Source organism: Phlebotomus papatasi, chromosome 1, assembly GCF_024763615.1.
Source record: "Phlebotomus papatasi isolate M1 chromosome 1, Ppap_2.1, whole genome shotgun sequence".
Classification (NCBI taxonomy): Eukaryota; Metazoa; Arthropoda; class Insecta; order Diptera; family Psychodidae; genus Phlebotomus; species Phlebotomus papatasi.
In genome coordinates this window covers 22,115,732-22,141,045 of record NC_077222.1, presented here as the reverse complement: position 1 = coordinate 22,141,045, position 25,314 = coordinate 22,115,732, and the positions used below count along the sequence as shown (strand labels likewise).

Genomic DNA, 25,314 nt, shown 5'->3' with positions numbered 1-25,314 from the left:
CCTAATAAAAACCTATCTTTCTTTTAGTCCCGAAAATAAGATGTAACTATTTAGCCATTTGTGAGGGCTTCATAAGGGAAGGAAGCATACTGATATGTAATAATAAAATCGGTGCAAATGAAAACTTAATTCTTTTAATTTAAAAGGAACTTGTTTTAGAATTTGAAATTTTTTTTAACCCAACCTTAAAAAAATCTATTGTCTTTGGTTAAATATGATTTTGTTACTAATTCGTGGATTGTAAATGTTTAAAAAGTTTCATTTCATTCATTAAGTAAAATTAAAATTATAACCTAAGATATTTAACATGTTCTAACCTTAAAGAAAAAGATATTTCACGTGAAAAAAAAATATTTTGACCCAAATTGAATTTAATATAAAGAGAAGAGGAAGAAGATTGCAAAAGACTAGGATATGCATCTTAGAAATATTTGAGAAAAAAGGGATGTGCGAATTTTGATCTTATGAAATGTCTTGATTTAAAGGGTTTATACTAAAGCCATTACTGGCCAATTTTATTTTTTTATGTTACCTCTGCACATCTTTTAAATTACAAAATTTTCATATAGGGTAAGTGTGCCAAATTTCGGCATAGTTGCATGCAAGCGTCAAAGTCTCAAGTTTGAAATGTAATATCTTTAATAAAAATTGATTTTTTTATTCCTTCTATTTAAGGAGTGTTGCTTAGAACCTTGTAGACAGTTTATCGTCTTTATTTACTCTAAAATCATTCTTAATATATTTTAAAATGAATAGAAATGTAGACATAGCTTTGGTGCCCTATTTCGGCCACCTTCATTCTCATAGTTCCTTGCCCTTCAGGAATTCTTCCAATGCATTTTTTACGTCATCTCGTTTGTCGAAGCTACATTTTTTGTTATTCTTTTGCATTTTATAATCTTTAGAGTATGTAAAAACTAAAAATTCATAGAAATTCGAGGAACAAAAATGGTGGCCGAAATTGCAAGCTGGCCAGAATTTGGCACACTCACCCTAATCATATTTTCCACATCCCTTTCTTTCTCAAATGTGTTGAATGTCTATTGGATTCTTTCGCTCTCTTCTTCTTCTTTTAAACATCATTGCAAATTTAATTTAGTTCAATCCAGTTTTGAATACAGAAAATGAGATAGATATATGCAAAACGTTTAAGAAAGACAAGGATGTGAATTTTGATTTCACGAAATTTTCCTGATCTAAAAGGAATGCCAGAAGCATTACTACTAACTAAATTGATTTTTTTACTCTATTTAGCATAGAAAAAAGTCATTAAAGTGTTCGTAAATGTTTGTGAATTCCTAATGGGGATTTACAAAATGTTTGTAAATCGTATAACCAGTATAACCCCTAAAAAATGTCGGTAAAAATTTGTGTTTTTTTCACAAACATTGTTCGTAGTTCTATCACTTTACGAACAATTGTTGTTCTTTTATAAACATTTGTTCGTAATTGTTCGTAAAGTCATAAAAAAATGTTTGTAAAATTTTGTAATTTGTTCGTTAAATTTTGTCAGGTGAACAAGAATGTACGAACAAATGTTTGCAAAAAAAATGCTCGTCAAGTGCTCAATTTACGAACAATGTTCGTGAAAAAAGTGCAAATTTTTACGAACTTCTTTGTTGATTATATGATTTATGATCATTTTGTGAGTCCTCAGTAGAAATTCACAAACATTTACGAACAATTTTACGAGATATTTTTTTGTCTATGTGGTGTTCGATTTAACGAAATGTTCGATTTAACGAACATTTCGTAAGTTCCCAGTAGGTACAAACATTTACGATCAATTGTCCTAAATGTCTTTTTTCTGCGAACTTTAATATTTTAAATGTTTCTTTTCGGACTTCCATAGTATCAATATGAGTTCAGAGTATCAATAGAGCTAGAAATAATTAGTTGACATTACTGAATTCACACTGTTTTTCAAGTTAACCTCAAAATTGTCATTGTTAACCCTTTAAGGACGATTGGAACACCGGTGTCCCATAAAGAAAATAATTTTTCCTGACTACCTGAAATTATTTTTGTCTTATGTTTGTACGTAATTACAAAGTAGAAGGTTGAAGGAATCTAGGATATTTTTTGCAAGTCCCCAACTATTTGCTATATAGTAAATATTTACCGAATTTTTAAATTCTCATATTGAAAAATGATTTCAATTATTTTTTATACTTCTATTTTTTTTTAAGCCAAACCGTTTTGGAAAAAGAAACTACAATACTTATACGTAATATATTTCATTAGACTGAAAATTATTATTCATTTTTGGGCTGTTTTTGTCCCTATCGCTCATAGGGGTAAAAAATGCATCGAATCAGAATCTTTTGGATTTTCCAAAGTCAGATGTAAGACCTTTCATTGATTTTGTTTATCGGTTCAATTTTTATTGTTGTTTTTCGGTCCGTAAAAAGTGTCTCGTCGTTAAAGGGTTAAAGTGTTTGAAAGGTCATCGGGATCAGTTTTTGAATCAAAGAACTTTAATATTTCCATTTCAGTTTTGCTGTTGTAAAATTTGTTGTGTATTAGGTAGAAGTCTTAAAAAATAGACACTTTAAAAATAAAGATCTTTATCTAAGAATACGAATAAACTTTTAAAATCCGATTAAAAGATTAAAATCTGATTAAATCGATGATAAATATTGCCGTTTCAACGTTTTTGAACTGAAGTGTTTTTATTGATTGTCTCGTTAAAGGTGGGAGCAAGAGAATTATTATTTTTTTTTATAAATATAATTGGTTAAAATTGACATGAACTTGAGTTTCATGCATCTCCTCTTCAATGAATGTATTTTAATATAAGTGTTAATGAGCAGAAATGCTTCGAACAAAAGGCAATCGATTATACATCTCTTTGTGTCAATGTCTTGTTTGGTGAATCCTTCGGGAAATTTTCTTTAATCAACATCATACTATAAAATGTCACGTCGACAAATTAAAAACATTAAGAAAAAAATGTATAGTTGCTAATGGCATGAAAAACAGATCAATTAAAATTCAGCGAATGCTGCAAGTGGCATAAGAACTTGTGTGAATTGTCAAAAAGCGTCAATTCGTTGAGGAAAGAGATGAAAGAGTCTTGTCCATGTTGCTTTGGTAGAAGAGACAAAAAAAAAAGCTTAATTTTTTTTATATACTAGAGATATAAGATTTGATATTTAAGACTCTCTGCTGTGGCCCCGTACTTGAATTGTATGCTAATCATTTATTGTTGTGTGATTGGGACATGAGGAATAATACTATGAGCATTGTGTCAATGTAGAGTTTGACCATTTTTATCAATTCGATTTAATTTAATTGGCCATTTGACATTGAAAAAGGGTATTTTGAGAGATATATTCTCACTCTTCAATTGGTATATTTATTGTGGGGAAATTTTCTGACTGAACGCATTATAATTTATTGAGACAGTGACAAGGGAAAAGTACCTTATTAAAAAAATACAGAGAGTGTGAGATGGAAATTTTTCGGAGAGTTTCTTTCAGTGTTATTCAACCAGAGTTGAAAGTATGTCAGATGTTTGATAAGTCAATGACAATAATCCTAAATTGGTGTGTTTCTAGAATCGAAGATTAAGACCTTACACGCCAATTCTAATCTCAATTTAGTCCAACCAACACGATGATAAGCCTTGGTGGAACAATGATTGTACTTAGTCTTCTCTAAGGCTATTGCCTATTAACAATTTTAATTCGGTGACAAGTCTCAATGGAGCAAAATATTATAAACTCTTGCTTTTATTTGTATATGAAAAAGAATTTCATTTCATGATCAAATTGTAAGCTTACTGGAAGGTTAAGTTAAATATGCTCGTATATTAGTGTGAATGAACTTAAAAAGTCAATAGTCCTTCTATGCAAATCAGAAATTTTGAGACTGCTCAAATATCAATTGACTGTTCATTGTTTTATTAATGCATTCTTTCATATACTCAAAATTATTAACCAAACAAACTTTGGTGTTTCTTTTTAAATTCCAGAGAAAGGTAACGTGAAAATGAATAGTTTTTATTACTTGATGATTCAATGGTTTTACAGATTTTATACTCTTACTGGAAATTAGCATTAAATTCAGATTATAAATCAGTAAATGCAAATTAGTTTGGGAACAAAAACTTCTCTCAAATCGACAGCAAGACTTTTTCAATTTTGCCGAAGAAGTTTGAGAAATATGAGGTTATGGTAAATCTAACCTTAAAAAAAATCATAAGCTTAAACACTTTCAGCGAATTTACCGAGTTTCTACCCCAACGTGCCGGGCTACCCTTTAGGTACTTTATTATATGTTGTTCTTTAAAAGCACAATAAATTATTTTATTATAAGCAAAATTTAATTCTGACATAACCTCAAAATTTTATAAAAATGATGAAGGAAACTTTTCTATAAGAATTTGCAGTCAGCATAAATTTAAAATATAACGGTTTGATAAGTTTTCCTTATTATGCGTAATAGGGGTCTCACGGTGCCAATTTAGTTGATATGGCCAATTTAAATAAACTATTTATTTGAGGTTAAACACGACATAACCTCAAATTCTAAAATAATCTTTTACTCTAAAGTATTTTTCAAGTAAAATCTTACCAGAGATGTTTCTTTCGTTAATTTTTTTGCAAACGACGAATCGCTGCGTAGCGTTTGCAATGAAATGCAGATACCAAGGATATAAACCCGGCTAACACATTGATGACTTTTTATTTAACCCTTTAAGGACGAGAGGGTCAAAAATCGAGGGTCAGAAAAAGTCACTTTTTCTGACTTTAGAGCAAAACTTAACTTTGGAAGGCCGTAGGACAAATTTCATTTTTGGGTCACCGGTGACCCAATCGTCCTTAAAGGGTTAAATACTTAATAAGTTCATAACTGAATGATATAATTTTAAGGAATTGTAGGACATTAAACTACCTAAATAATATAAGAAAATGAGACAATTGTATTCTCGATCTTTTTTGGATAATTTGGAGTTAAAAAAACACGGTATTGACTTTTTTTAAAACTTCTCTATTTCCTCCACTTATTACGTTTCGGAGATTGGTTGTCCCATTCTTCAGGTCTACGTTTATGGACAATAATTAGGATATATTTTTCAAAATTTCAAAATTATATTAATAATTTACATAGATAGGTATGGGAAAGTTCTGATAAGAATCAACTTTTATTCAGCTGCAAAATTACAAACCTGCAAATTCTTCCCTTATAACCTACAATGAAGTTCGTATTTTGCAATTTTTCACGAACTTTGATCGTTTCTTGAGTATTTGCCGAAAATTTTTTGTTCTTTTATAAACTTTTGTTCGTGATTATTCGTAATCTAACAAAAAATGTTGTCATTTATTCGTAAAGTTTTGTCAGGCGTACAAAAATGAACGAACAAATGTTTGTGAAGGAACAAAAAATGCTTGTCAAGTGCTCAAGTTACAAAAAATGTTCGTGAAAACGCTCGTACGTTTGTTCGTACATTTTTGTTTGTTTGACAAAACTTTACGACCAAATGACTAAATTTTACGAAGATTTTTCTGCGTGCTTACGAATATCTACAAATACATGATTGTAAAAAAATTGCTCGTCAAGTGATCATATTACGAACAATGTTTGTGAAAATACGGTTATACGATTTACTAACATTTTGTAAGTTCACAATGATTTACGAACAATTTTACGTGTTTTTGTGCAGATGTCCCTACTGTCGCCCAAAAACTGCCTTGATTAAGGACTTATTAAGTACTTATTCCTCTAGTTCAGTAATAACCTTCCCGATTAGAGCTCGCTCCAGTTGAGATTTTTTCTGTACCGATTCGAAGGTAATTCAGAAAGAACTTACCTAAAAAAACCGTTGAGAGTTCGAACGTTTAAATCCTCGAGTTACACAAAAGTGAGCGAGTTCATCAACAGGGCATTTATTTAAATGAAATTGCAATTAAGAAGTTCTGCCATCTTGAAATTGTACAAAACTACACAAAAATTCACTTTACTGAAAACGTTTACACTGTTGTTGAAATTGTTGATGACTGAAGTGTCAGGGACACCGAAATTCGAAATGGCAAAACAATCAGCGCTAAAGTGTCGAGTACGTGAACTTGCACTTTAGGCTTCCGGTAGATTTTCGAATAGGTTTGTCTAGGCTTTGGAGTGACTTTGTGTCTTCGAAAGGTTATTACTGGACGGACCAATTGAGGACTTATATTATGAACTTGGTCAAAGCTCTTTTTTAAGAACAGACAATGTCTTTAATTTATTATAGTTTTCCGGTAGTAACCGCTTACCTTATGTTAGCTAAGTAGTGCAGTTGCTGATACAATCGACGATTTATATGGGCGAAATATTCGCTTAAATCATATCCGAAAATTAAAAAATAAAATTTAGGAGCCCGTTTTCGAAATAGGGGCAAAGAGGGACAAAAATGATTGAGAAATAGATCCTCAGAGGTCTAGAGTGATTTAACTTTGACCTTCGAAAATTTGATATCGAAAAACTTTTCGATCTAAGATGTCTATGACCGCTGTTTTTCGAAGTTAAGAAAATCGTCTGTAATAAAAGTCTACACTATTTCTTGCTTTTCCGCAATTTCTATAGAAATTACCTTAATTTTCCAAAATTTTGGGAATATTACGAGAATAGGCTCTTCCAGCACATCATATTACATGAATCACATTCTCTGTGGAGTATTTTACTATTTTAAGTTCTGAACTTACTACCATCTCAATTTGGTAAAAAGTTTTTAAATTACTGGTTTAACATCCAAATTGAAATACCACTTTAATTTTTTAAGGTTTCTAATTAATTCTAATTAGCTGTTGCTGACAAATATCCGTTTCTTAATTTATAATTGCCATGTTTTTGGTTCAGGAATAATTTTTTTTATCTATCTATAAAACTTCTGTTGAAATTTTTATTAACTCAACTGCACAAAATAGACAACTTCTCTGCTATTCTCCTTACAACAGTGTTAATGTTATATAAATTTAGTGCCCCTGGGTGACTTTTTGACTTCTTTTATATCACTTTTTGTGCATAATAAAAAATAAAAGAAGTAGTTTTAGATGACAAAATAGCGTAATATTAGACTATTCAATTGCACGAATTGAGTAAGACGTTCTCTTTGGTTCATAATATTCCTTCTGAGACACGATGGTTGTTGTCTACGTGACCAGTGAATTGGTTGTAAACAGATGCCCACATGGTAGTATCCATAATTGGAACTTCAGTTTATCTTTCATCTTTGTCCTTTTTTTTGGTTTTTGCTAATAATTTTATTCCAAAAGCCGCGTGCAGCAAAAAGGGAACATCAGCGTGACAAGTTAAAAAAAATTTACTTATTTTTTTTAAATACTTGATTCAATGCTTATGGATGAGGTTCCAAGTCTCTCACGCCATAGTATTTAATCTCAAGGTTCTTCTGAAAGGTAACTCTCCATCCTTAGCGTGTCTTCTCCTATCTTAAGCGCGAAACTTGCTATTTTTCCTGAACCTCTTTTTTAAAATTGTTTACCCAATTAAAATGCTATAAAATGCAGTCAATGAAGAGTTTTTACAGATGTTTTTTCCTTATTGCAAGAAAAAATAACTGCAAAATTGCGGAAGTATCGTGGAATTTATCGAATGTTTAAAGAAGAATCTGAAAGGTATTGAAATATAAGAATAAAGAGTCCAATTATCGTGGTGATTATTGAGTGAAAAAATTGACACTGCTGCATTTAATTTTGTTTTGAAGATTTTTTATTAGTCGATAAATCTTCTTTAAATCAACAAATCACCAATGATTTGTTGCTTATTTATATTTTAAACTCACAGATATCCATATGAGACACAAAAGCTCTTTTTTTGTGGAATGAAATTAATTAAAATGAGGAAGAAAAATCCAAACAGACACGGAATGGAATATTACTCGGTGTTAGGCTATTTATTGCCTTAACTATTTTTTATTTTCAATCAATCAAAGGTGTATCGAGCAAGAAGTGAAATATTTATTTGACTATGGATAATGTGAAATACTTCTTTAACTGTTGTTTGACGCAATAATTCACAAAGAATTGAGCAATTGTTATTTTTATTTTTTCAAAAATCCAATTCCAACTTGTTTTACTATCATTGATTCACTGCAATCCTAAACATAAATCTATGCCACATTCTGTATTGTAGTATATACCGATTTATAGCAAAAGTCTCTCTTTTTTGTATCGGAAAACATAAGAGATGATTGGGCACAAATCTTGCGATCAGAAGCCGTATTTTCGTTCACCAACCCGCCACATGCAACAAGGTTAACATGTTCATTTTTTTGTTGTAAGATTATCACTCTTTTTTTTTCTTCTTTCCATATTGGCACAAGAAACTCTTTGGTTACCGTAAAAAAATGCCATGTGTACAAAACTGGATTATAGTCGTGGTCGAAAAAATATATGGATATAATTTGCGAACAATTAAGAAATTATTTACTTGAAAATTTTAATGGTCAAACAACTTGAGGTGAACATGACTTAGAAACTCAAATTAGCTTCTAAGAATTTTCTGTGGAATTCCCAAAGCTTTGGGTAGGTTTATAAGTGACATTAAAATTAGATTTGATTGTCTCACACAAAAATATTCCAAGCTGAAAATTATTGTAATTAATCCAGAACGAGTTAAGATCATAATGTGAGGTTATGCTTTAAATGATATAACCTAGATTTTTTGTTAAAGAATTTGATATATTTTAGGCATTTTTTTATTTACATGATAATGTAGAAAATAAAATGTACTTTCAGATAAAAATAAAAGAGTTATCACTAAAAGTAAGAGAAACCGGGGAAGTATTAGCCAGGTTTTGAATTAGACATTTAGATGCTATAGTTTGCCATTGAAGAAATATTGAGCGAACCACTACTGTTCTGAGTAAACAACTTCCCTATTCATTGAAGTATTCATCAATCTGATTTAAACTTTTTTTCACAAATTATACGCGAAGCAATAATTCAATTGCTGGCTATTTGTGCCCTATAGGGGAATTCTGCAAGTGTCTGACAATGTCATATGACAAATTTTCATGATAAGCTTTGAGAGCCGGATTTATTGATCAAATGCAAAGAGCTCTATGAAGCTGTTAGTAATTGATATGAATCGTATATTCTTAGTATTCCAGATTGTACCCAAAGAAAATGTTTAAATTTTTCATACTGTTACAGAATTCCCCAGTTGGTCTTTTTGTATGTAATTTCAAGGTTATGGTATTTTTAACGTAACCTAACATTACAATATAACCTCTTGTCTACGGAGTTTTCTAACTAGAATATGAAGTTTCCGCAATACGAAATGTGCAATACGAATATGTTGGGGACTGTTGGCATGGTTTGCACAGAGTGAACCTTCAAACAACGCAAATTTTCTCTTTGTTTGCAAAAAGCTAGTTCGTCATTTCTTAGCCATAATATAGATATTTATTAAGCTTATGAGACCAGATGAAAAGTGGTAAGTTAGCTTTTTGCAAACAAAGAGAAAATTCGCATCGTTTGAAGGTTCACTCTGTGCAAACCATGCCTATATTCCCTTAAAATACGAAATGTAAAATACGAAGTTTCCGCAAACCAAAGTTTTGGGTTATGTTAAATTTAACGTAAAAAATATAAGAATGTATAATTTTTTATTGCCTTTTTAAGGAATTTGTCATCAATAATTTATGTCAAACTATTGCCCTGAGTTCTAAAGTAATCAATTATCCACTTCTAAGGGCCCAGAACACGGCATTCCATGCTTCCCTTGTTCAACAGAACCAAGACTTACTGCTGTCCGGTTCTAACGAGCAGAACTTTCAAATAATGACCATTTCAATTTTAGTAGAAAAATCGATTTCTACAAAACGACTTAAAAAAAACTTTAAAAAAATAAGATATCTCTCAGAAATACTTTTGAAGGAGTATTTATTGAACTAAAAAAAGAAGATTTAACATTTCTTAAATATTCATTGTCAATTTCTTATTATTCCAAAAAGTTTTCTTTTTTTTTTGAAGTTATATTGTTTCCCAATGTTTTTTCTGTATCTTTAATAGAGGAGTAATACACAGTTTTAGACAAAATTAAGACATAAAATTCTGATCAGAATGATTAACACTCCTGATGCAACTAAAAGAGATTGCCTCTCCAATTCCCTGTCAATTTGACTTCAGTACTTCTATTAATGTGAATTTGAGTAATTAAAGTTCCGAATTAAGCAGTTGTAGCATGATTTTTGTTTCACGAAGTGGATCAATTTGGTTTATTTTTCTTTAAAAATGATTAAATTTTTAAATTAAGAGAACCTGGCTTAATGCTGCCGTTATCATGCTTGTTGTTGCACTAAATGGACTCTCGATAATTCTATACGATGGACCTAAGTCTGTGACCCTAACTATATGACATAAGGTTATTAAATGGGTTAAAGTGTGCATAACCTCAAAGTAAAATTACTTAGACTAATGTGCTGGACATACAAACGGCTTAAGCTGAGAGACTGCTTAACGTAATTACAATCAAATTAATGATTATATTACACTATCATCAATTTCCCAATAACTAAGCCGTCTCTCGGCGTAAGTCGTAAGTCTGTTTAGGGCATAAGGGCACAAATAGACTCAGGCAAGCCCCTGGCAAGTTGCCTGAAATTTGAATCCACTTTTTCATACTTCGATTTAAATTTATATGGGATGTTTTTTCACTCGCGACCGTTACGCTAAATATCTAAAAAGTGAGAAGTTTTTTCGTATTATAAGATACCTTTCCGTATGAAGGGATAAATATACTAAAATTTTGTTTAAATAAATTTTTTCCTCGGAGCACTGTGAGCTGAGTCCGAGATCAATTTAGGAATTGGCTTCAAATAGCTCCATATAAAAAGGCTAACTTGCCAGGCGCTTGTACTCAGGCTATCCTCGAGATTGTTTAACGTAAAAAATTTGGCAGTAAACTATTAGAAAAAAAGAATTTTTTGCAAATGACCTCTAAAATCAATGATCCTAGGTCCTCAGTATACAACAATTTGGAATAAATGTTCACTGCTAAGTGAACTAATTTACTTCCAACTAATTTCGACTTGTGGGTAACCCCCGGGACCACCCATAAGTCGACCCAAGGATGTTTAACGTGGTCCTCATTTCCCCCTATCTTTCCTTTTTCTCTCCAAAACCAAGTTTTTGGGATTACTCAAAAACGCGTCGTGCGATTCTTCTTATTTTTCAATATCTTTTAAAGATTACCCAGGTGGACATTTCGCACGAAAATACCGTTGAGTAATTTCTAATAACAGGTTTTCAAGGTCACTGGCTAAAAAGGCTCTAGAGAGCGCATTTATCACCCAAATGGCGTAATAATACAGTAGGCTCTCGCTCAATCGGCTCTTTTTCAATCGGGCGAAGAATTTTATAGACAATTTTCACGTTTGATTTTGAAGCAAATTTGCTCAAATTCGCTGTAGTTCCTCTTATTTTATCATGATTCTTTATATTTGAGCACTTTTTGTTGAATTTACAATGACTTTGACGCCTAAATCACTCGATAATTCGGATGACATTTTGCCCCAAATGTCCAATTGAGAGAAAGTCTACTGTACTAATCATAAAAATCTTTTTTAAATGCTTGGCATCAGGCGGTTTCGATCTCACTTCGATCGAATCAGGTATCTCTTGCGCGAAAGACCCAAAAGTTTTACCAACTCCCCAGAGATCCCTAATGTTTGGGCTCGTTGGAAAAGTCTTAGAATTCTTGACAAGCCTGAACCGATTCATAATCGATAACTAATTTTTGTCCGATTGAATTAATTTTTAACCAATAAACTTATGAAGATATTGTCCGGTTTGCATACCAAAAATTTAAAGTTAAAAAGATGCTAAATCGATAGAAATAAAAAAGTACATTTTCTAACACGTTTTACTATAGTTTGAGGTTATTACTCAATTAACCTCAAATATTCATTGAAAATTATTAAAATTTAGTCATTAGAAATTCACGTACGATAAAAAACAATTAGCTAAGATTATTTATATTTGAATGGAGAAGATATTTCCGCCTCGAATTTGGTTTTAGAATCAACTGTGAATATTATTGAATGGAACAAACGATTTAAGATATTGTAATAGGGTTTTTCTCTATTATCAGAAAATCAAGCAGTTTTTTTTAATTATACAGTTTTTACGATCTTGTAATTAATTGCCAATGGTTTCATGAGGAGTTGATCTAGCAATTAAGCGACATCGTGATGAGGAAGGATTACTAATAAATCTGTGCTTTGAAACTATCATGGGAAAAGAGACATAATGCAAATTGCAACTGAAAGAGAAATGAGGAATTTGTTTATATTATAGTCTCTAAAAAAGAATTCCTTCCTTCTTTTATTTTTGGACTGTCTATGCAGAGGTTTGCCTTGCTGTGTCCAGCCAAGTGAGATACACATTGCAAGCTTTTTGGGCTGTCTCCATCAGAGAACTCCACATGTCACTGTGGCGACCATGGACTGAGCTTCGTGAAGCTGCCTACATGAGAAATCGTGGAATTGTTGATGTTCAACACTATCAGCATCTGGCTGTAGATATTAGGTGAGTGGAAAAATGTCTGAGGAAAAAATAAATAAACATGCGAAACTCTGCAATATTCCTGAAATGTCAATTAACACAAATGACGTGGTTTATCTGTTCAATTTTTTTTTTATATAGGAATAAATCCCCACACAGTGAAGAAATCATCACATTGAAATCACCAAATTCACCTCTTGCTCTGGGAGCACCACCAAGACTGTCCTATCCACTGGTCATTTTTCTCATTCGTGACTTTGAACAAGATGAAATTCTTCATCCTGACGAAACTGTAAGTGAAAAACTTTGATTTATTTTTAATATTTGAAAAAAAAGGCCTACAAAAACTATTTATTTTGAATCTTTGGATCGATTTTGATAAAATTTCGTCGAATACAGAGAATATTTCATGCCCTATAACTTCATAGAACTTTAAAAGTTTCTGTGTTTGCCGCAAGTAGCGCTTTGATCTCATTTGCAAAAACAGTGCAAAGAAATTATGTTTTAGGAGCCATAAACGTTGGGTGCAAGAAAAAACGCAAAATTTGGAATAAAATTGAAATTTTACGACTCTAGCGCCACGAGTGGTGGTTATTTGTACTTTGAATGTTCTACAAAGTCGTAAACCATAAAAGAACATTACGATTTGACCAAAAGTGTTCAAAACAGTTTTATATCCATCAGACAAAAACAGAACTTATGGATCGAAATCCAGTCGCTGTAGTGCTAAGAATATTGTCACGAACTTGGTGATGAATATAGAATTTTGGACGATATTCGACAACTTGTCTTCTTTTCGTACCTCTCAACATTTAAAAGCTGTTTTGACCAATTCACTTTCAATATCCATAAATTAAATGAATTCAGCAAAATGCTATAAAAAAAACATTCTTTAATGATCTGATATGGTGATACCGTTGATACTTTTAATATCTTTTCTAATGCTTTAATTTCCATAAAAAGAGGAAAGATTTTATGGGAATTTTGTCTGAAATAAAAACTACTTGTTTTTTCCCAAAAGAAAAACTTTTTCTAACTAAAGAAACTTTCACCAAAAATATGTTAGACTGAAGTAGCAGTTAAAAAAAAATCACAAAAGGTTAAAAAATGTGTGTCATTTGAAGAATATCTCAAGCGTTTCTATGTACTTTATTCATACATCTCTCTACAACTCCGCGTCAATTGTTGATCTACATCAAACGGAACGTTTTTCTTTTCATCTCCTTTAAAGTCCAATAGACATCTTCAAGTATTTTATGTATTTATTATTTTGTTGGAGTAACACACAAATACTCCATTCACAATGTGCAAATGATTCAACCTGATGGTATAGAGGAGCAAAAAAAAAAGAAGAGTGTTGAGCTCTTTTGGACAAAAGTCAATGTCGAAAGCAAAAGTGGATTTTTTTTCATCATCTCATCATCATCGTCGCTTTTCAAACATTCTATTTTTTATTCATCTTCACCTAGTCATAATTACCAATTTACCGTTTCATAAATTTGTATAGAAAAGTATGAAGAAAAATATATTGAAAAAACACAGTCTGACGAGATAATTGTACTTAGACTTTTTTTGCTATTTTGAATATTTTGCGGCATCATTTTAAATGCCAATATTTTGTGTCTTTTTATAAGGAGCTTAAAACCATTCAGAATAAGATGTTGAAGTATGGTACAAAACTTCGGTTTCTATAGAAATTTAGGTTAAAAGGTAATTTGAAAAAGAACAGTATTGCTTTCACTTATTTGGATTTACCCACAAATATCTTTAAGTCACGCCCCTTTTTAAGAAATAAAATAAAATTTTAATTTTTTATGTTTAGTTGCTCCTCTTGAGCTAATTATAAGCAAAATTTCAATTATATGAGAGGATTAAATACTATAAAATGTTTAAGAATATATGAATTGAATATATATGGTTAGATGCCGGCCAAAATCCTGGAAGCCAAACTACAAAAAGTCAAAATCGCGGAAGCCAAAATACAGAAAGTCAAAATGCCGAAGAGACAAAATCCTGAATGGGTCAAAATCCCGAAAGCCGAAATCCCACAAAGTCAAAATCTTGAAGGCAAGGATCCCCAAAGCCGAAGTCCCGAACTCTAAAATACCGGAAACCAAACTCCAAAAAGTCAAAATAGCGGAAGCCAAAATACAGAAAGACAAAATTCCGAAGAGACAAAATCCTGAAAACCAAAATTCCGAAACCTAAAATCTCATCAGGACCTAAATCCCGAAGGCCAAAATCCCGGAAGCGAAAATTTCAAAAAAGCCAAAATCCCGGAAAACCAAACTCTGAAAATCCAAAATTCCGTAAAGCCATAATCCCGGAAGCCAAAATACAAAAAGTTAAAATCCCGAAGCAGTCGAAATCCCAAAAAGCCAAAATTCTGAATGAACCAAAATACCGAATTGGCTAAAATCCCGAACTCCAATATCCTAAAAAGCCAAATTCCAAAAACACAAAATCGCGGAAGCCAAAATAAAGAAAGTCAAAATGGCGAAGAGACAAAATCCTGAATGGGTCAAAATCCCGAAACCCGAAATCCCACAAAATCAAAACCTTGAAGGCAAAAATCCCGAAAACCGATATCCCACAAAGTCAAAATCTTGAAGGCAAAAGTCCCGAAAGCCGAAGTCCCGAACTCTAAAATACCGGAAGCCAAAATCTCGAAAGTCAAAATCCCAAAATCTGAAGTTCCGAAGAGCCAAAATCCTGAAAACCAAAATTCCGAAAGCCAAAATCCCATCAGGGCCTAAATCCCGAAAGCCAAAATCCCGGAACCAAAAATTCTCAAAAAGCCAAAATCCAAAAAGCCGAAATCCCGGAAAGCCAAACTCTGAAAATCCAAAATTCCGTAAAGCCATAATCCCAGAAGCCAAAATGCAGAAAGTTAAAATCCCGAATCGGTCGAAATCCCGAAAAGCCAAAATTCTGAATGAACTAAAATACGGAATTGGCAAAAACCCCGAACTCCAAAATCCTAAAAGCCAATCCCGAAAAGCCAAAATCCCGATCGACAAAATTGGCACTTAAATCCCGAAAGCCAAAAATTTCGAATGGTTAAAATCCTGAAAAGAACGAAATTCTACGGAGGATGTGTGGAATAATTTTCCAGAACACAGTAAACTTTTCTTTGTCTCCAGCAAATGCCGGTGCAATCGTAGAAGTAGTAGCTGCCCCTTTTAAGAATTCGGGTTTTAGCTTGCCAAAATCTAAAAGCCAAAATCCCGAACGCCGACATCCCGAAAACCAAAATCCCGAATATTCAAAATCCTGAAAGGGATGAAATTATGTAGAGGAAAATGTTTAGAATAATTTTCCAAGACACAGAAGATTTCCCTTTGGCCCCAACAACCGCGGGTGCAATCGTGGGAGTAGCTATGACACTTTTAAGAATTCGGGATTTTGGCTTTCGGGCTTTTGGTCCATTCGGAATTTTGGCGTTCGGGATTTTGGTTTTCGGAATTTTGACCCCCCAAATTTCTGAATGTCTCGAAAAAGACATTTTGAGAGAAAACGTAATAAAATGCACCGCCTTTGCCCAAAAACTCCACGTACATGGAAGAAGCATCCACGCTGCGAGGAAAATCGTTCTTGGGCGATCTACGATCAACAGATTCTTGCAATACGAGCACGTTGTAGAGATTACATTGTAATACAAATAAAGTGCCTCGATATGATTAATAATAGGTAATTACCGGTTCATAACTATAGATGGCAAATTTCATGAAATTTCACGTTTTTCCGCCTATTATAGATGGAGACTACGGTGAAATTTCATGAAAATAACCGATTGGAATCGGTTCAGGCTTGTCCAGAATTCCAAGACCTTTGCAACAATCCTACACATAACCTCATTCCTTTGACCTTGAAAAACCGTTATTAGGACTGATTCAAGGGTATTTTCTTTTCGGTATTCAAGTCTTTGTTTCTAACCGTTTGGGGTCTATGCGTGGTAACAGCCGGATTCTCAGACGAACAAAAATAGAATGACGTCAAAAAAACTCTGAACTTCCAGAATTCCGAACGAATTCGAGCAGTCTTTCTTACCTTTCAAAATAAAAATTTTTATACTTTTATAGTTTTTATAGGATGTTTGCCAAAACTTTCATGGTTGCATTAAGTTTTAAACATTTTTTCTTTTGTAGTTTTATCGTTTATTCAATTAAAAGTACAGGTGTACATACAATTTAAATAAATGTTCTATTTGTAGACTAATTGATACATCTTAGAATTCAATAAAACAACGTTTTGGAACACGTACAGTCAGATTAGCATTACATATTATAGAGCTATTGAATGTCAAAGTGACATCGAATTAAACTTACTAAAACTGGTTTAGCTGTTCTTGTCTTATACTGTTCTGTAAAAGAATTTTATTGGGCAGTAAAAAATTAGTTAAGTGATACTTGTTAAGACTGTTCAGTTTTTAGATTTTATCCTTTGTCAAGGTCATTTCATTGTTTTAATCATTTTATAATTTTTGTTTCAATTATATCTGCTTACCAAATTGATTTTCAATTGATTATTTACCAAAATATTGCCCAATATACCCCAGATTTTTTTTTGCAGGATAATTGCATAAGTTTGGGGAAAGCTTTGAGGCATCGCACACACTCTGGCTTCAACGAACACTTCGTATTTTTTACATATTTCTTTAAAGAATCTGGCACATTTTCTGAAAAAAACAAGTTCAGAATTATTAAAGAAATGGGTGAAAAATATAAAGTGGTCGAAGCCACAGTATGTGCGAAGCCAGAAATCCTTCCCCTACTGCCCAAAAGTTTTTCTTTCTAATATTTAATTTTTTGATTGTTGGATCTCAGAAATGTTGTAACTTTCACTCTCATTTACTAGAAATTAATGTCAATTATTGTAGGATTGTAGGAGGAATGGAACAATAGCATAGGAGCAAAAAAAAGTGGTTAAAAAAATTAGTGGAATAATTGTTTATTTAAAAACTTTATGACTTTTTTGCCATAGTGTTTTCGTTTTCGTTTGGAACAAAAAAGTCATTGTTGTCTCTTGTGGTATTCGTGACACAAATATTTAATTAAATAATATCAATCGAGGGACTTTTATGATGGAGAGGAAAAAAATTACTTGTCTATACGCAAATTTTTCCTCCTCTTCGAAGTGAAATTGTCTACATGACCGAATGTTTTAGGCTCGGGAGACGTGGTGCGTGTATTAAATTGCAACTAATCAACAAAAGATCATCCCATCGTGATGTTTATGCAAAGAAAGTTGCTCAGATGAGTAGAAATTGAATCGGAAATTGACATTTTTTCCATGTCCAGTGGAAACTTTTACTTTCTTCATGAAAATAAAAGACTGAGTTATTTTGTATAAATAGAAAGAGAAAATGACAAAAATTATCAAGTTTATATTTTCTTTTACTTTTTTTTTTAAAGAAATTCAATGGGAAAGTAATTTGGTCAAAAAATATTTCATGCGGCTTATTTACCGGATTTGACTTTAAATGGACAAACTGAAAAATCTCATTCTTTCCACACAAAAATTGTGAGAGAGGAAGTTAAAATTTATATGGAGAAGACTTTCACAATGAATTTGTTAAGAAAAAAAATCACAGAAATTTGCGCAAATGTTTTAATTGTTCCTCTATTTAAACATTTGTTAAATTAAAATTTCATATTAATCCGATTTGCTCTTGAAGCTTTCACAATTTCTGAAATAAGCTGTATTTGTTTTGAAATTTTCACCTTTTCTCAAGTTTTTTTTTAACCAATTGATTGCTAATTGAGACAAATTAAAAAAAAAATTAGACCCCAGAACTTATTTCATAAAGATCCCTAAACTTGCTTATACTTTTCTTGTTAACTAAAGATTTAACAAATGATGCAGAAAATGTGAAATACGTAATTTATTGTGCCTAAATTGCGTGCAAGTTTTGACTCATTGTCTTTTTATTAACAGCAATAAAACATTTAAAATATTATGCAATAGAATTGTCTGAAATAGTGTACAATTATTAAAAAAAATTCGCATTTATCCATTAAAGGTACAAAAACAAACATTTGTAATTGAATTACAGACAGAAAATCCATGGGGTTTTTTCTTCCGTTTTCTTAGAATAGAGGTTAAATTACCTTTTAGCACCTCTGTTTTATATCCATTTTATTGTCAGCGGATAGAAAGAATTTTGTAATTAATTTTATTGTCTTCTATACAGAATGATCATGAGAATTTTGTCATAATCTGAGAGCTTGTTTTTCTACATAAAACATGAATTTTCCATGGAATTTGTGCTGAAATTTATATTCATTTACAATAAAGAATTTAAATTGATTTTATGATAATTAAATTTATCACGAATCTCTGCTATAACTAATTTATCCATTTAACCAAATTAAAAGAATAGAAAAATGTGTTACAAATATTTCAAAAATAAGGCATTTTATTTATTTTCTTAAGCACACCAAATTTATTCATTTTTGGATACGTCTACTACCGGCTTGACATCAATGTTGATACCAACTTGCAGTAGGGTAAAGTGGTACAAGTTGGACAGGGCTTTTTGACTTGATAAATTTAGTACTTCATTTTTATTTGTATATTTTTAATGCTTTAGTTTTATAATTTGGTTTCTTGTTCTTAAAAACAAATTTTGTACTGTATTTATCAAGAAAAAACCCATGTCCAACTTGTACCGGCGAATTGTCCAACTTGTAACACTAATTCCAAATTATATCACTTTAACCTATAAACTACGGAAAATCGTTCAATTGTTTGCATATTCTTTAAAACTAATTAATTTGCAGAGGAAGTGTCTATTCTGGCATAAAAAAAATATATAATAAAACTAGGATCGTTTAGAGTATCGTATTTACCACTATTTATTCAGAATAAACACCTCTCTTCTCATTGAAATATTTTATCAGTCTGATTCAAATACTTTGCACCAATGATACGCAAAGAAAAATTGCATTTGCTGGATAATTTTTCCCCAATTGCACTTATTGTCCAATCCGTTGAAATCCTTTGAGCTTGAAGCTTGAAGCTTAAAGGATTAAACTTTATCACAATTTTGCTAATTTGAAGTTCGAAAAGATACAATAATTCTATTTATTCATTTGATCAATATGAGATAGAGAGGACAACCGGCAAAAAATATTCGGTTTACTTACCTTCATAAGAATCCCCCAGTCGCTTCTCAGTTTGGTAAGAAAATTTTCTATTATTTATAAGGTCTTCAGAACCTCCTACAAAGTTTTTTCAACTGGAGTTCAAGTTCTTTCCATCTGATCTTTAACGAAGCCCAGACACAGACAGTTTTTTTTGCCCTAAACCCCTCTGACTGGACACTTCACTCCAGTTCGCAAAAGGGTTCAGAACAAAGATTCTGTCTATCAGATTTTCATAAGCTGCTATTGTTGAAGATTACAGAAATAGTGTTCACGGTCCAGTTAAAGGTTTAGCACAAAGACTCCTGTCCATAGAATTTTCAACAAAAGGCCGTTGTAAAATATACGATGTAAGAGTGTCCAGTATCCATGTCCAGTTAGAAGAAAGGTTCAGGAAAAAGACTCTGTCGATCGGATTTTCAACAAATACCGTAGAAGATGTGTGTTGTTGAAGATCCGATGGAAAGAGTGTTCAGTTATAAGAAGGGTTCAGGACAAAGACACTGCCCACAGGATCTTCAACAAAAGCCCGTTGTTGAAGATCCGACGAAAGAGTGTCCAGTGTCCATGTCCAGGTAGAAGAAGGGTTTAGGACAAAGATTCTGTCCATCGGATTTTCAACAAATACCGTTGAAGATGTGTGTTGTTGAAGATTCGATGGAAAGAATATTCAGTTAGAAGAAGGGTCAGGACAAAGACTCTATCCATCGTATCTTCAACAACGGCGGTTGTTGAAAATTCGATTGAAAAGTCCAGTTGAAGGGTTCATGATAAAGACTTTGTCCACCGTGTCTTCAAGAAATACCGTTGTTGTAGATCTAATTGAAAGGTGTAGTACAGTGTCCACTTAGAAGAAGGCTTCAGGGTAAAGACACTGCCCATCGGACCTTGGACAAAGGCCGTTGTTGAAGATCCGATGGAAAGAGTGTCCAGTTAGAAGAAAGGTTCAGGACAAAGATTCTGTCCATCGGATTTTTAACAAATACCGTTGAAGATATGTGTTGTTACAGATCCGATGGAAAGAGTATGAATACTCTATCCATCGTATCTTTAGCAAAGGCCGTTGTTGAAGATCCGATGGAAGAGTGCACAATGTCCATGTCCAGTCCAGGTAGAAGAAAGGTTCAGGAAAAAGACTCTGTCCATCGGATTTTCAACAAATACCGTTGAAGATGTGTGCTGTTGAAGATCCGATGGAAAGAGTATTCAGTTAGAAGAAGGGTTCAGAACAAAGACTGTCCATCGGATTTTGAACAAAGGCCATTGTTGAAGATCCGATGGAAAGAGTGTCCAGTTATAAGAAGGTTTCAGGATAAAGACACTACTCACCAGATCTTCAACACAGGCCATTGTTGAAGATCCGATGGAAGAGTGTCCAATGTTCATGTTTAGTCCGGTTAAGGGTTCAGGACAAAGACTCTGTCCATTGGATTTTCAAGAAATACCGTTGAAGATGTGTGTTGTTGAAAATCCGATGGAAAGAGTATTCAGTTAGAAGAAGGGTTCAGGACAAAGACTATCCATCGTATCTTCAACAACGGCGGTTGTTGAAAATTCGATGGAAAGTGTTTCCAGTTGAAGGGTTTATGATATAAAGATTCTGTCCACCGTGTCTTCAAAAAATACCGTTGTTGTAGATCTAATTGAAAGGTGTAGTACAGTGTCCACTTAGAAGAAGGCTTCAGGATAAAGACACTGCCCACCGGATCTTCAAGAAAGGCCGTTGTTGGAGATTTGATGAAAGAGTGTCCAATGAGAAGAGGGGTCCGGGAAGAATTAGTGTAACAACAACTTGTGTGACAAATTTTTTCCCAATTATTTCCATACCTAAGGAAAATCCTTCCAAAACGTCGGTTTTGAGAATATAAAAGAGAAGAAACTCAAAGTCATTACCGTTTTACACTTCAGATATTTTTCAACCATTTTCATTTGTTATTCTTACTTTACGTATTAAAAAATCTTTTAAACGATTCATTGAGAGATTTTACCAAATAAAAAAAAATTATTTTACTTTGTTTAGCATTAACATGATCTAAATTTTTTTTTTGAATTTAGACATTTTATCAATCAAAGAAAATGACATCAAATTTTTCAATCATTTTCGTAATTTTACTTTTTTGTTCACAATTTGCTTTAGCGCCTGTGATCTAGGCAAATTGTCTTCGCCATTTTTTTATGCTTAGTTCTTTAAAAAAAAAAAACTACAATTCTGTAGAATTAGAGAGACTTGTAAAACCAATGGCATGGTGCGGTATAATGTTCATATGCGGTATATTGTTCATGTAAATACACCTGAAAAGTTTAGGAAGCCTTAAAATTAAATTTCGAGCACCAAAGCGGATTTTTACTGTTTTCTATTTTAAGAATATTTAGTTTCTATAGGGGGAAGTGGGGCACCTTTGAAATTGGGATTTTTCACATATTTTTAAATAAAATTGAGTCTTATCGTGATATAATTTAGCTGCAGAAACAGATTGAGAAGCTAAATTATATCACGATAGGACTGAATTTTATTTAAAAATAGGTGAAAAATCCCAATTTCAAAGGTGCCCCGCTTTCAAAGGTGCCCCACTTCCCCCTAGTACTTTATCAAAAATGCGTTAAATTTTGATAATATCTTAAGTGTATTTGAAAATTTTCTTTTGGAATCTATATCCTTTACAGTTTTCTACAAATTTAAATGTTTCTTGTAATTTACTCCAAATTTTAATAATTATTTGAATAATAGTTATTTAATTCTTTCATAAACGAAGGTTGGTTCAATAAATTGAAATAGGCATATTCTTAGTTAAAAGATGATAGGGGAATGGGGCACCTTTGAATTGGGGAACTTTTGAAGTATGGCTTCTTTTCCGATTTTTAAATGGAACTGGATCTTACCATAATATAATTTGGATCAATAAATCACTTACATTATGATAAATCTTAGTTTAATTTAAAAATTTAAGAGAAAAGCCTTTGTTTTCAAAGTTCTCCACTTCCCCCTAACGTTTATATTCTACAAGATCATCTTAAGATTTTAAAGTTCCTCATGCCTTTCATACTCTTTCTTTTAGTATAAAATTTACTACCCTATATCTTTCTTATTCAATTTTTAAAAATTATAGATAAAATTTGCATAATAGGATTTAGCGTTGAAAGGCCAGTCTAAATATTTAAATTATTTTGTAGCATTTTTCAATGCAATAATGTAGTTCCATTATGCATGAATGTACCAATGTAAAATTTTAATGTTTGAGCAAATGCAACAATATCCATTTAAATAATTCAACAATAACAATATTGTTGGGTGTGAAATTTATTCTTCCGGCACATTGAGGTTTTTGTGGCTTTTTTTCTCCTGCTCATTGTTGTCACACAATTCTCTTGTCCTTGTGCGTACAATGCAAGATTTTTCTTAAAATAAATTTTCAACTCATTTTGCCCAGGTAAAAGCTTTTGAGATTGTAACGTTTCTTTTTTTCTGATTGTTTCAGGTGATCTTGGTGAATGTAGTTCATCTGAGAGATCCAGTTTGTCCTCTTCCCACATCCGTCTTAGCGCAGTATCTCAAACAATCAAGTGGACAATTATCATGTCTGAAGGTAATTTATACTTCTAATGATTGTCAGATGTCTCAAGATTTCTATTTTTTGCTGATATTCACTTGACAATTTCTTTATGCATAAGATATTTGTTGTGAAATATTGCGTGGAGGAATGTCACTCTATAACTGTTGATAATTACAATCGATCATTGACCTCTCACATTTCTTTCCTCATCACTCATTGAGATGTTTGCACTTCAACTGAAGAATTCTTTATGAGATTTTCAAGTGACAGAGGTTTGTTGTTTTGTGGCATAGATTTTATTTCACTAAAGACTCGTCAGTTGACTAAGAGAAGGTATGATGAAAGATTAATTAACATTTACAAATTATGAGTTTAAATATAGGTAAAATTCATGTTACTGCATCTCCTTTTATTGGCGCTAAATATTACATTCTTCATTATTAATTATTGCTTATATTTTTTTCTTAAATGTTTGAATATTTTTAAAATATATGAAACTTATAGATATTTTCCAGACCCTTTTTTAAATGTTTTAGGGTGCTTTAAGGAATTATTCTGGTAGCTTTAATGTTATCAGATCTCCTTGAAACTCCTAGAATTTTAGCCAAGTGCAATGATTTGGAACAGTAGAATTTTAAGGACATAAGGGACTACAATTTCTATTTTCTAAACAGCCAAAAATATAAGAAAAAGTCTATTCAAACCTTGGGTATCACAGCAAGTTCATGCAGAGTATTATATTCTTCATTTCAGTACTGTTAAATGCTTATAAAAAGCTAGAAAGAAATAAGAGACACATTTTCGATTTTACTATTTAGATTTTATGACATTAAATCGATTTTAAGGGGTTAAGTGGGTCAAGATGTCTAAAAAAAAACAGCATATTTTCTTCAAATGTTTTTCCAATGAATTGAAAAAAGTTATTCATATTTAATTCAAGCTCTAGTGAAATGTTCTTGCTGATTTTTAAAATAATATTAAGCAAAACCAGTGATAAACCCAGATAAGCTTATAGTTTCTGAGATTTTTTACAAGCGACCTCGAAATGCGTGCAATTTGGGGTCCTTGCAACTCGAAATACTTGAAAATTCGATAGTGCTGTGAGTTAAATCTTGGAGGTGAAGATCGCGTCGAGCAATCTGTTCGCGGTTGCAGAAACGGATAGCATTGGCTCAACGTGATTCTAACGCTTGCACTAAAACTTGAGCCCGATCCATGCCATAGGGGTTGAGTTATTTAAAAACAATATTTGAGGGTGTTTCAAAATGGCGAAAGGGGGTATGAGTGCATGGATTTAACGAGTCCCGGTCAAAATCTCGAAAGCCAAAATCTCGAATGGGCCAAATCCCGAAAGCCAAAATGCTGAATTCTTAAAAGTGTCAGCTACTCCCATGAACATTCGGGATTTTGGCGTTCGGGATTTTGGCTTTCAGGATTTTGGCTGTCTCTGAGCTTTATCATAGCATACTTTTAGCCAGTCATCGACATTTAACCTTTTCCGAAAACCGCTTGTCGCTATCTCTCTTCGTTCTTTCTCTAGAAGTGCTTATACGAAAAATCGATTTTTGGCACACATTCCTCTCGTTCAGTAATAACCTTCCCGATTTGAGAGCTCTCTCCGGTTGAGGTTTTTCCTTTACCGATTCGAAGGTAGGGTAAGTTGCATAAATTGGAACAATTTCCAGAGGCTCGAACTTTGATACAAGATTAAAGACATTATAAATACATTTTTCCCTGATGACATACATAAATGTGCTCCTTGATTCTTCTAGAATATTACCGTTTCATGGAAGTTCTTGAAAAACAGTTTGAAAAGTTCTTAAATACAAGAAAAATACGTGAGTGCAAAACAATATAATTTGGACAGGGTGGGACAAGTTGGACGTGGGAATTTGGACAATGCGTAGGGGAAGGTTGTGCAAGTTTCAAGATTTTTTACTGAATGCCATACACACTGAATCAATTGTACCACTAGGGTAAAGTGTATAATTAAAAAGTAAAAAACATTAAGGCTTAGATATATATTATTTATTAAATCTTTTTCTTGGATATTTTAATTTTCTTGCTTTGCTCCTTTTCTTCTTTTATTTTGAACCTTTCTTCCTGTTT

General features: G+C 32.3%; 1 protein-coding gene across 10 annotated transcripts in view; it reads left to right on the top strand.

Annotated features, from left to right (window-relative positions):
• LOC129798227 (cell growth regulator with RING finger domain protein 1-like) overlaps window positions 1-25,314 on the top strand; it is a 92,284-nt gene that overhangs the window by 33,821 nt on the left and 33,149 nt on the right. For all 10 annotated transcript variants that reach the window (XR_008751394.1, XR_008751398.1, XR_008751392.1 and 7 more), the window contains 3 exons: window positions 12,353-12,533; window positions 12,651-12,801; window positions 23,131-23,238. Coding sequence is in view for 1 of the 10 variants with exons in the window: in XM_055841260.1 (XP_055697235.1) it covers window positions 12,353-12,533; window positions 12,651-12,801; window positions 23,131-23,238 (440 nt within the window). In the remaining 9 variants the exon portion in view is untranslated. The remainder of the gene's footprint in view (window positions 1-12,352; window positions 12,534-12,650; window positions 12,802-23,130; window positions 23,239-25,314) is intronic.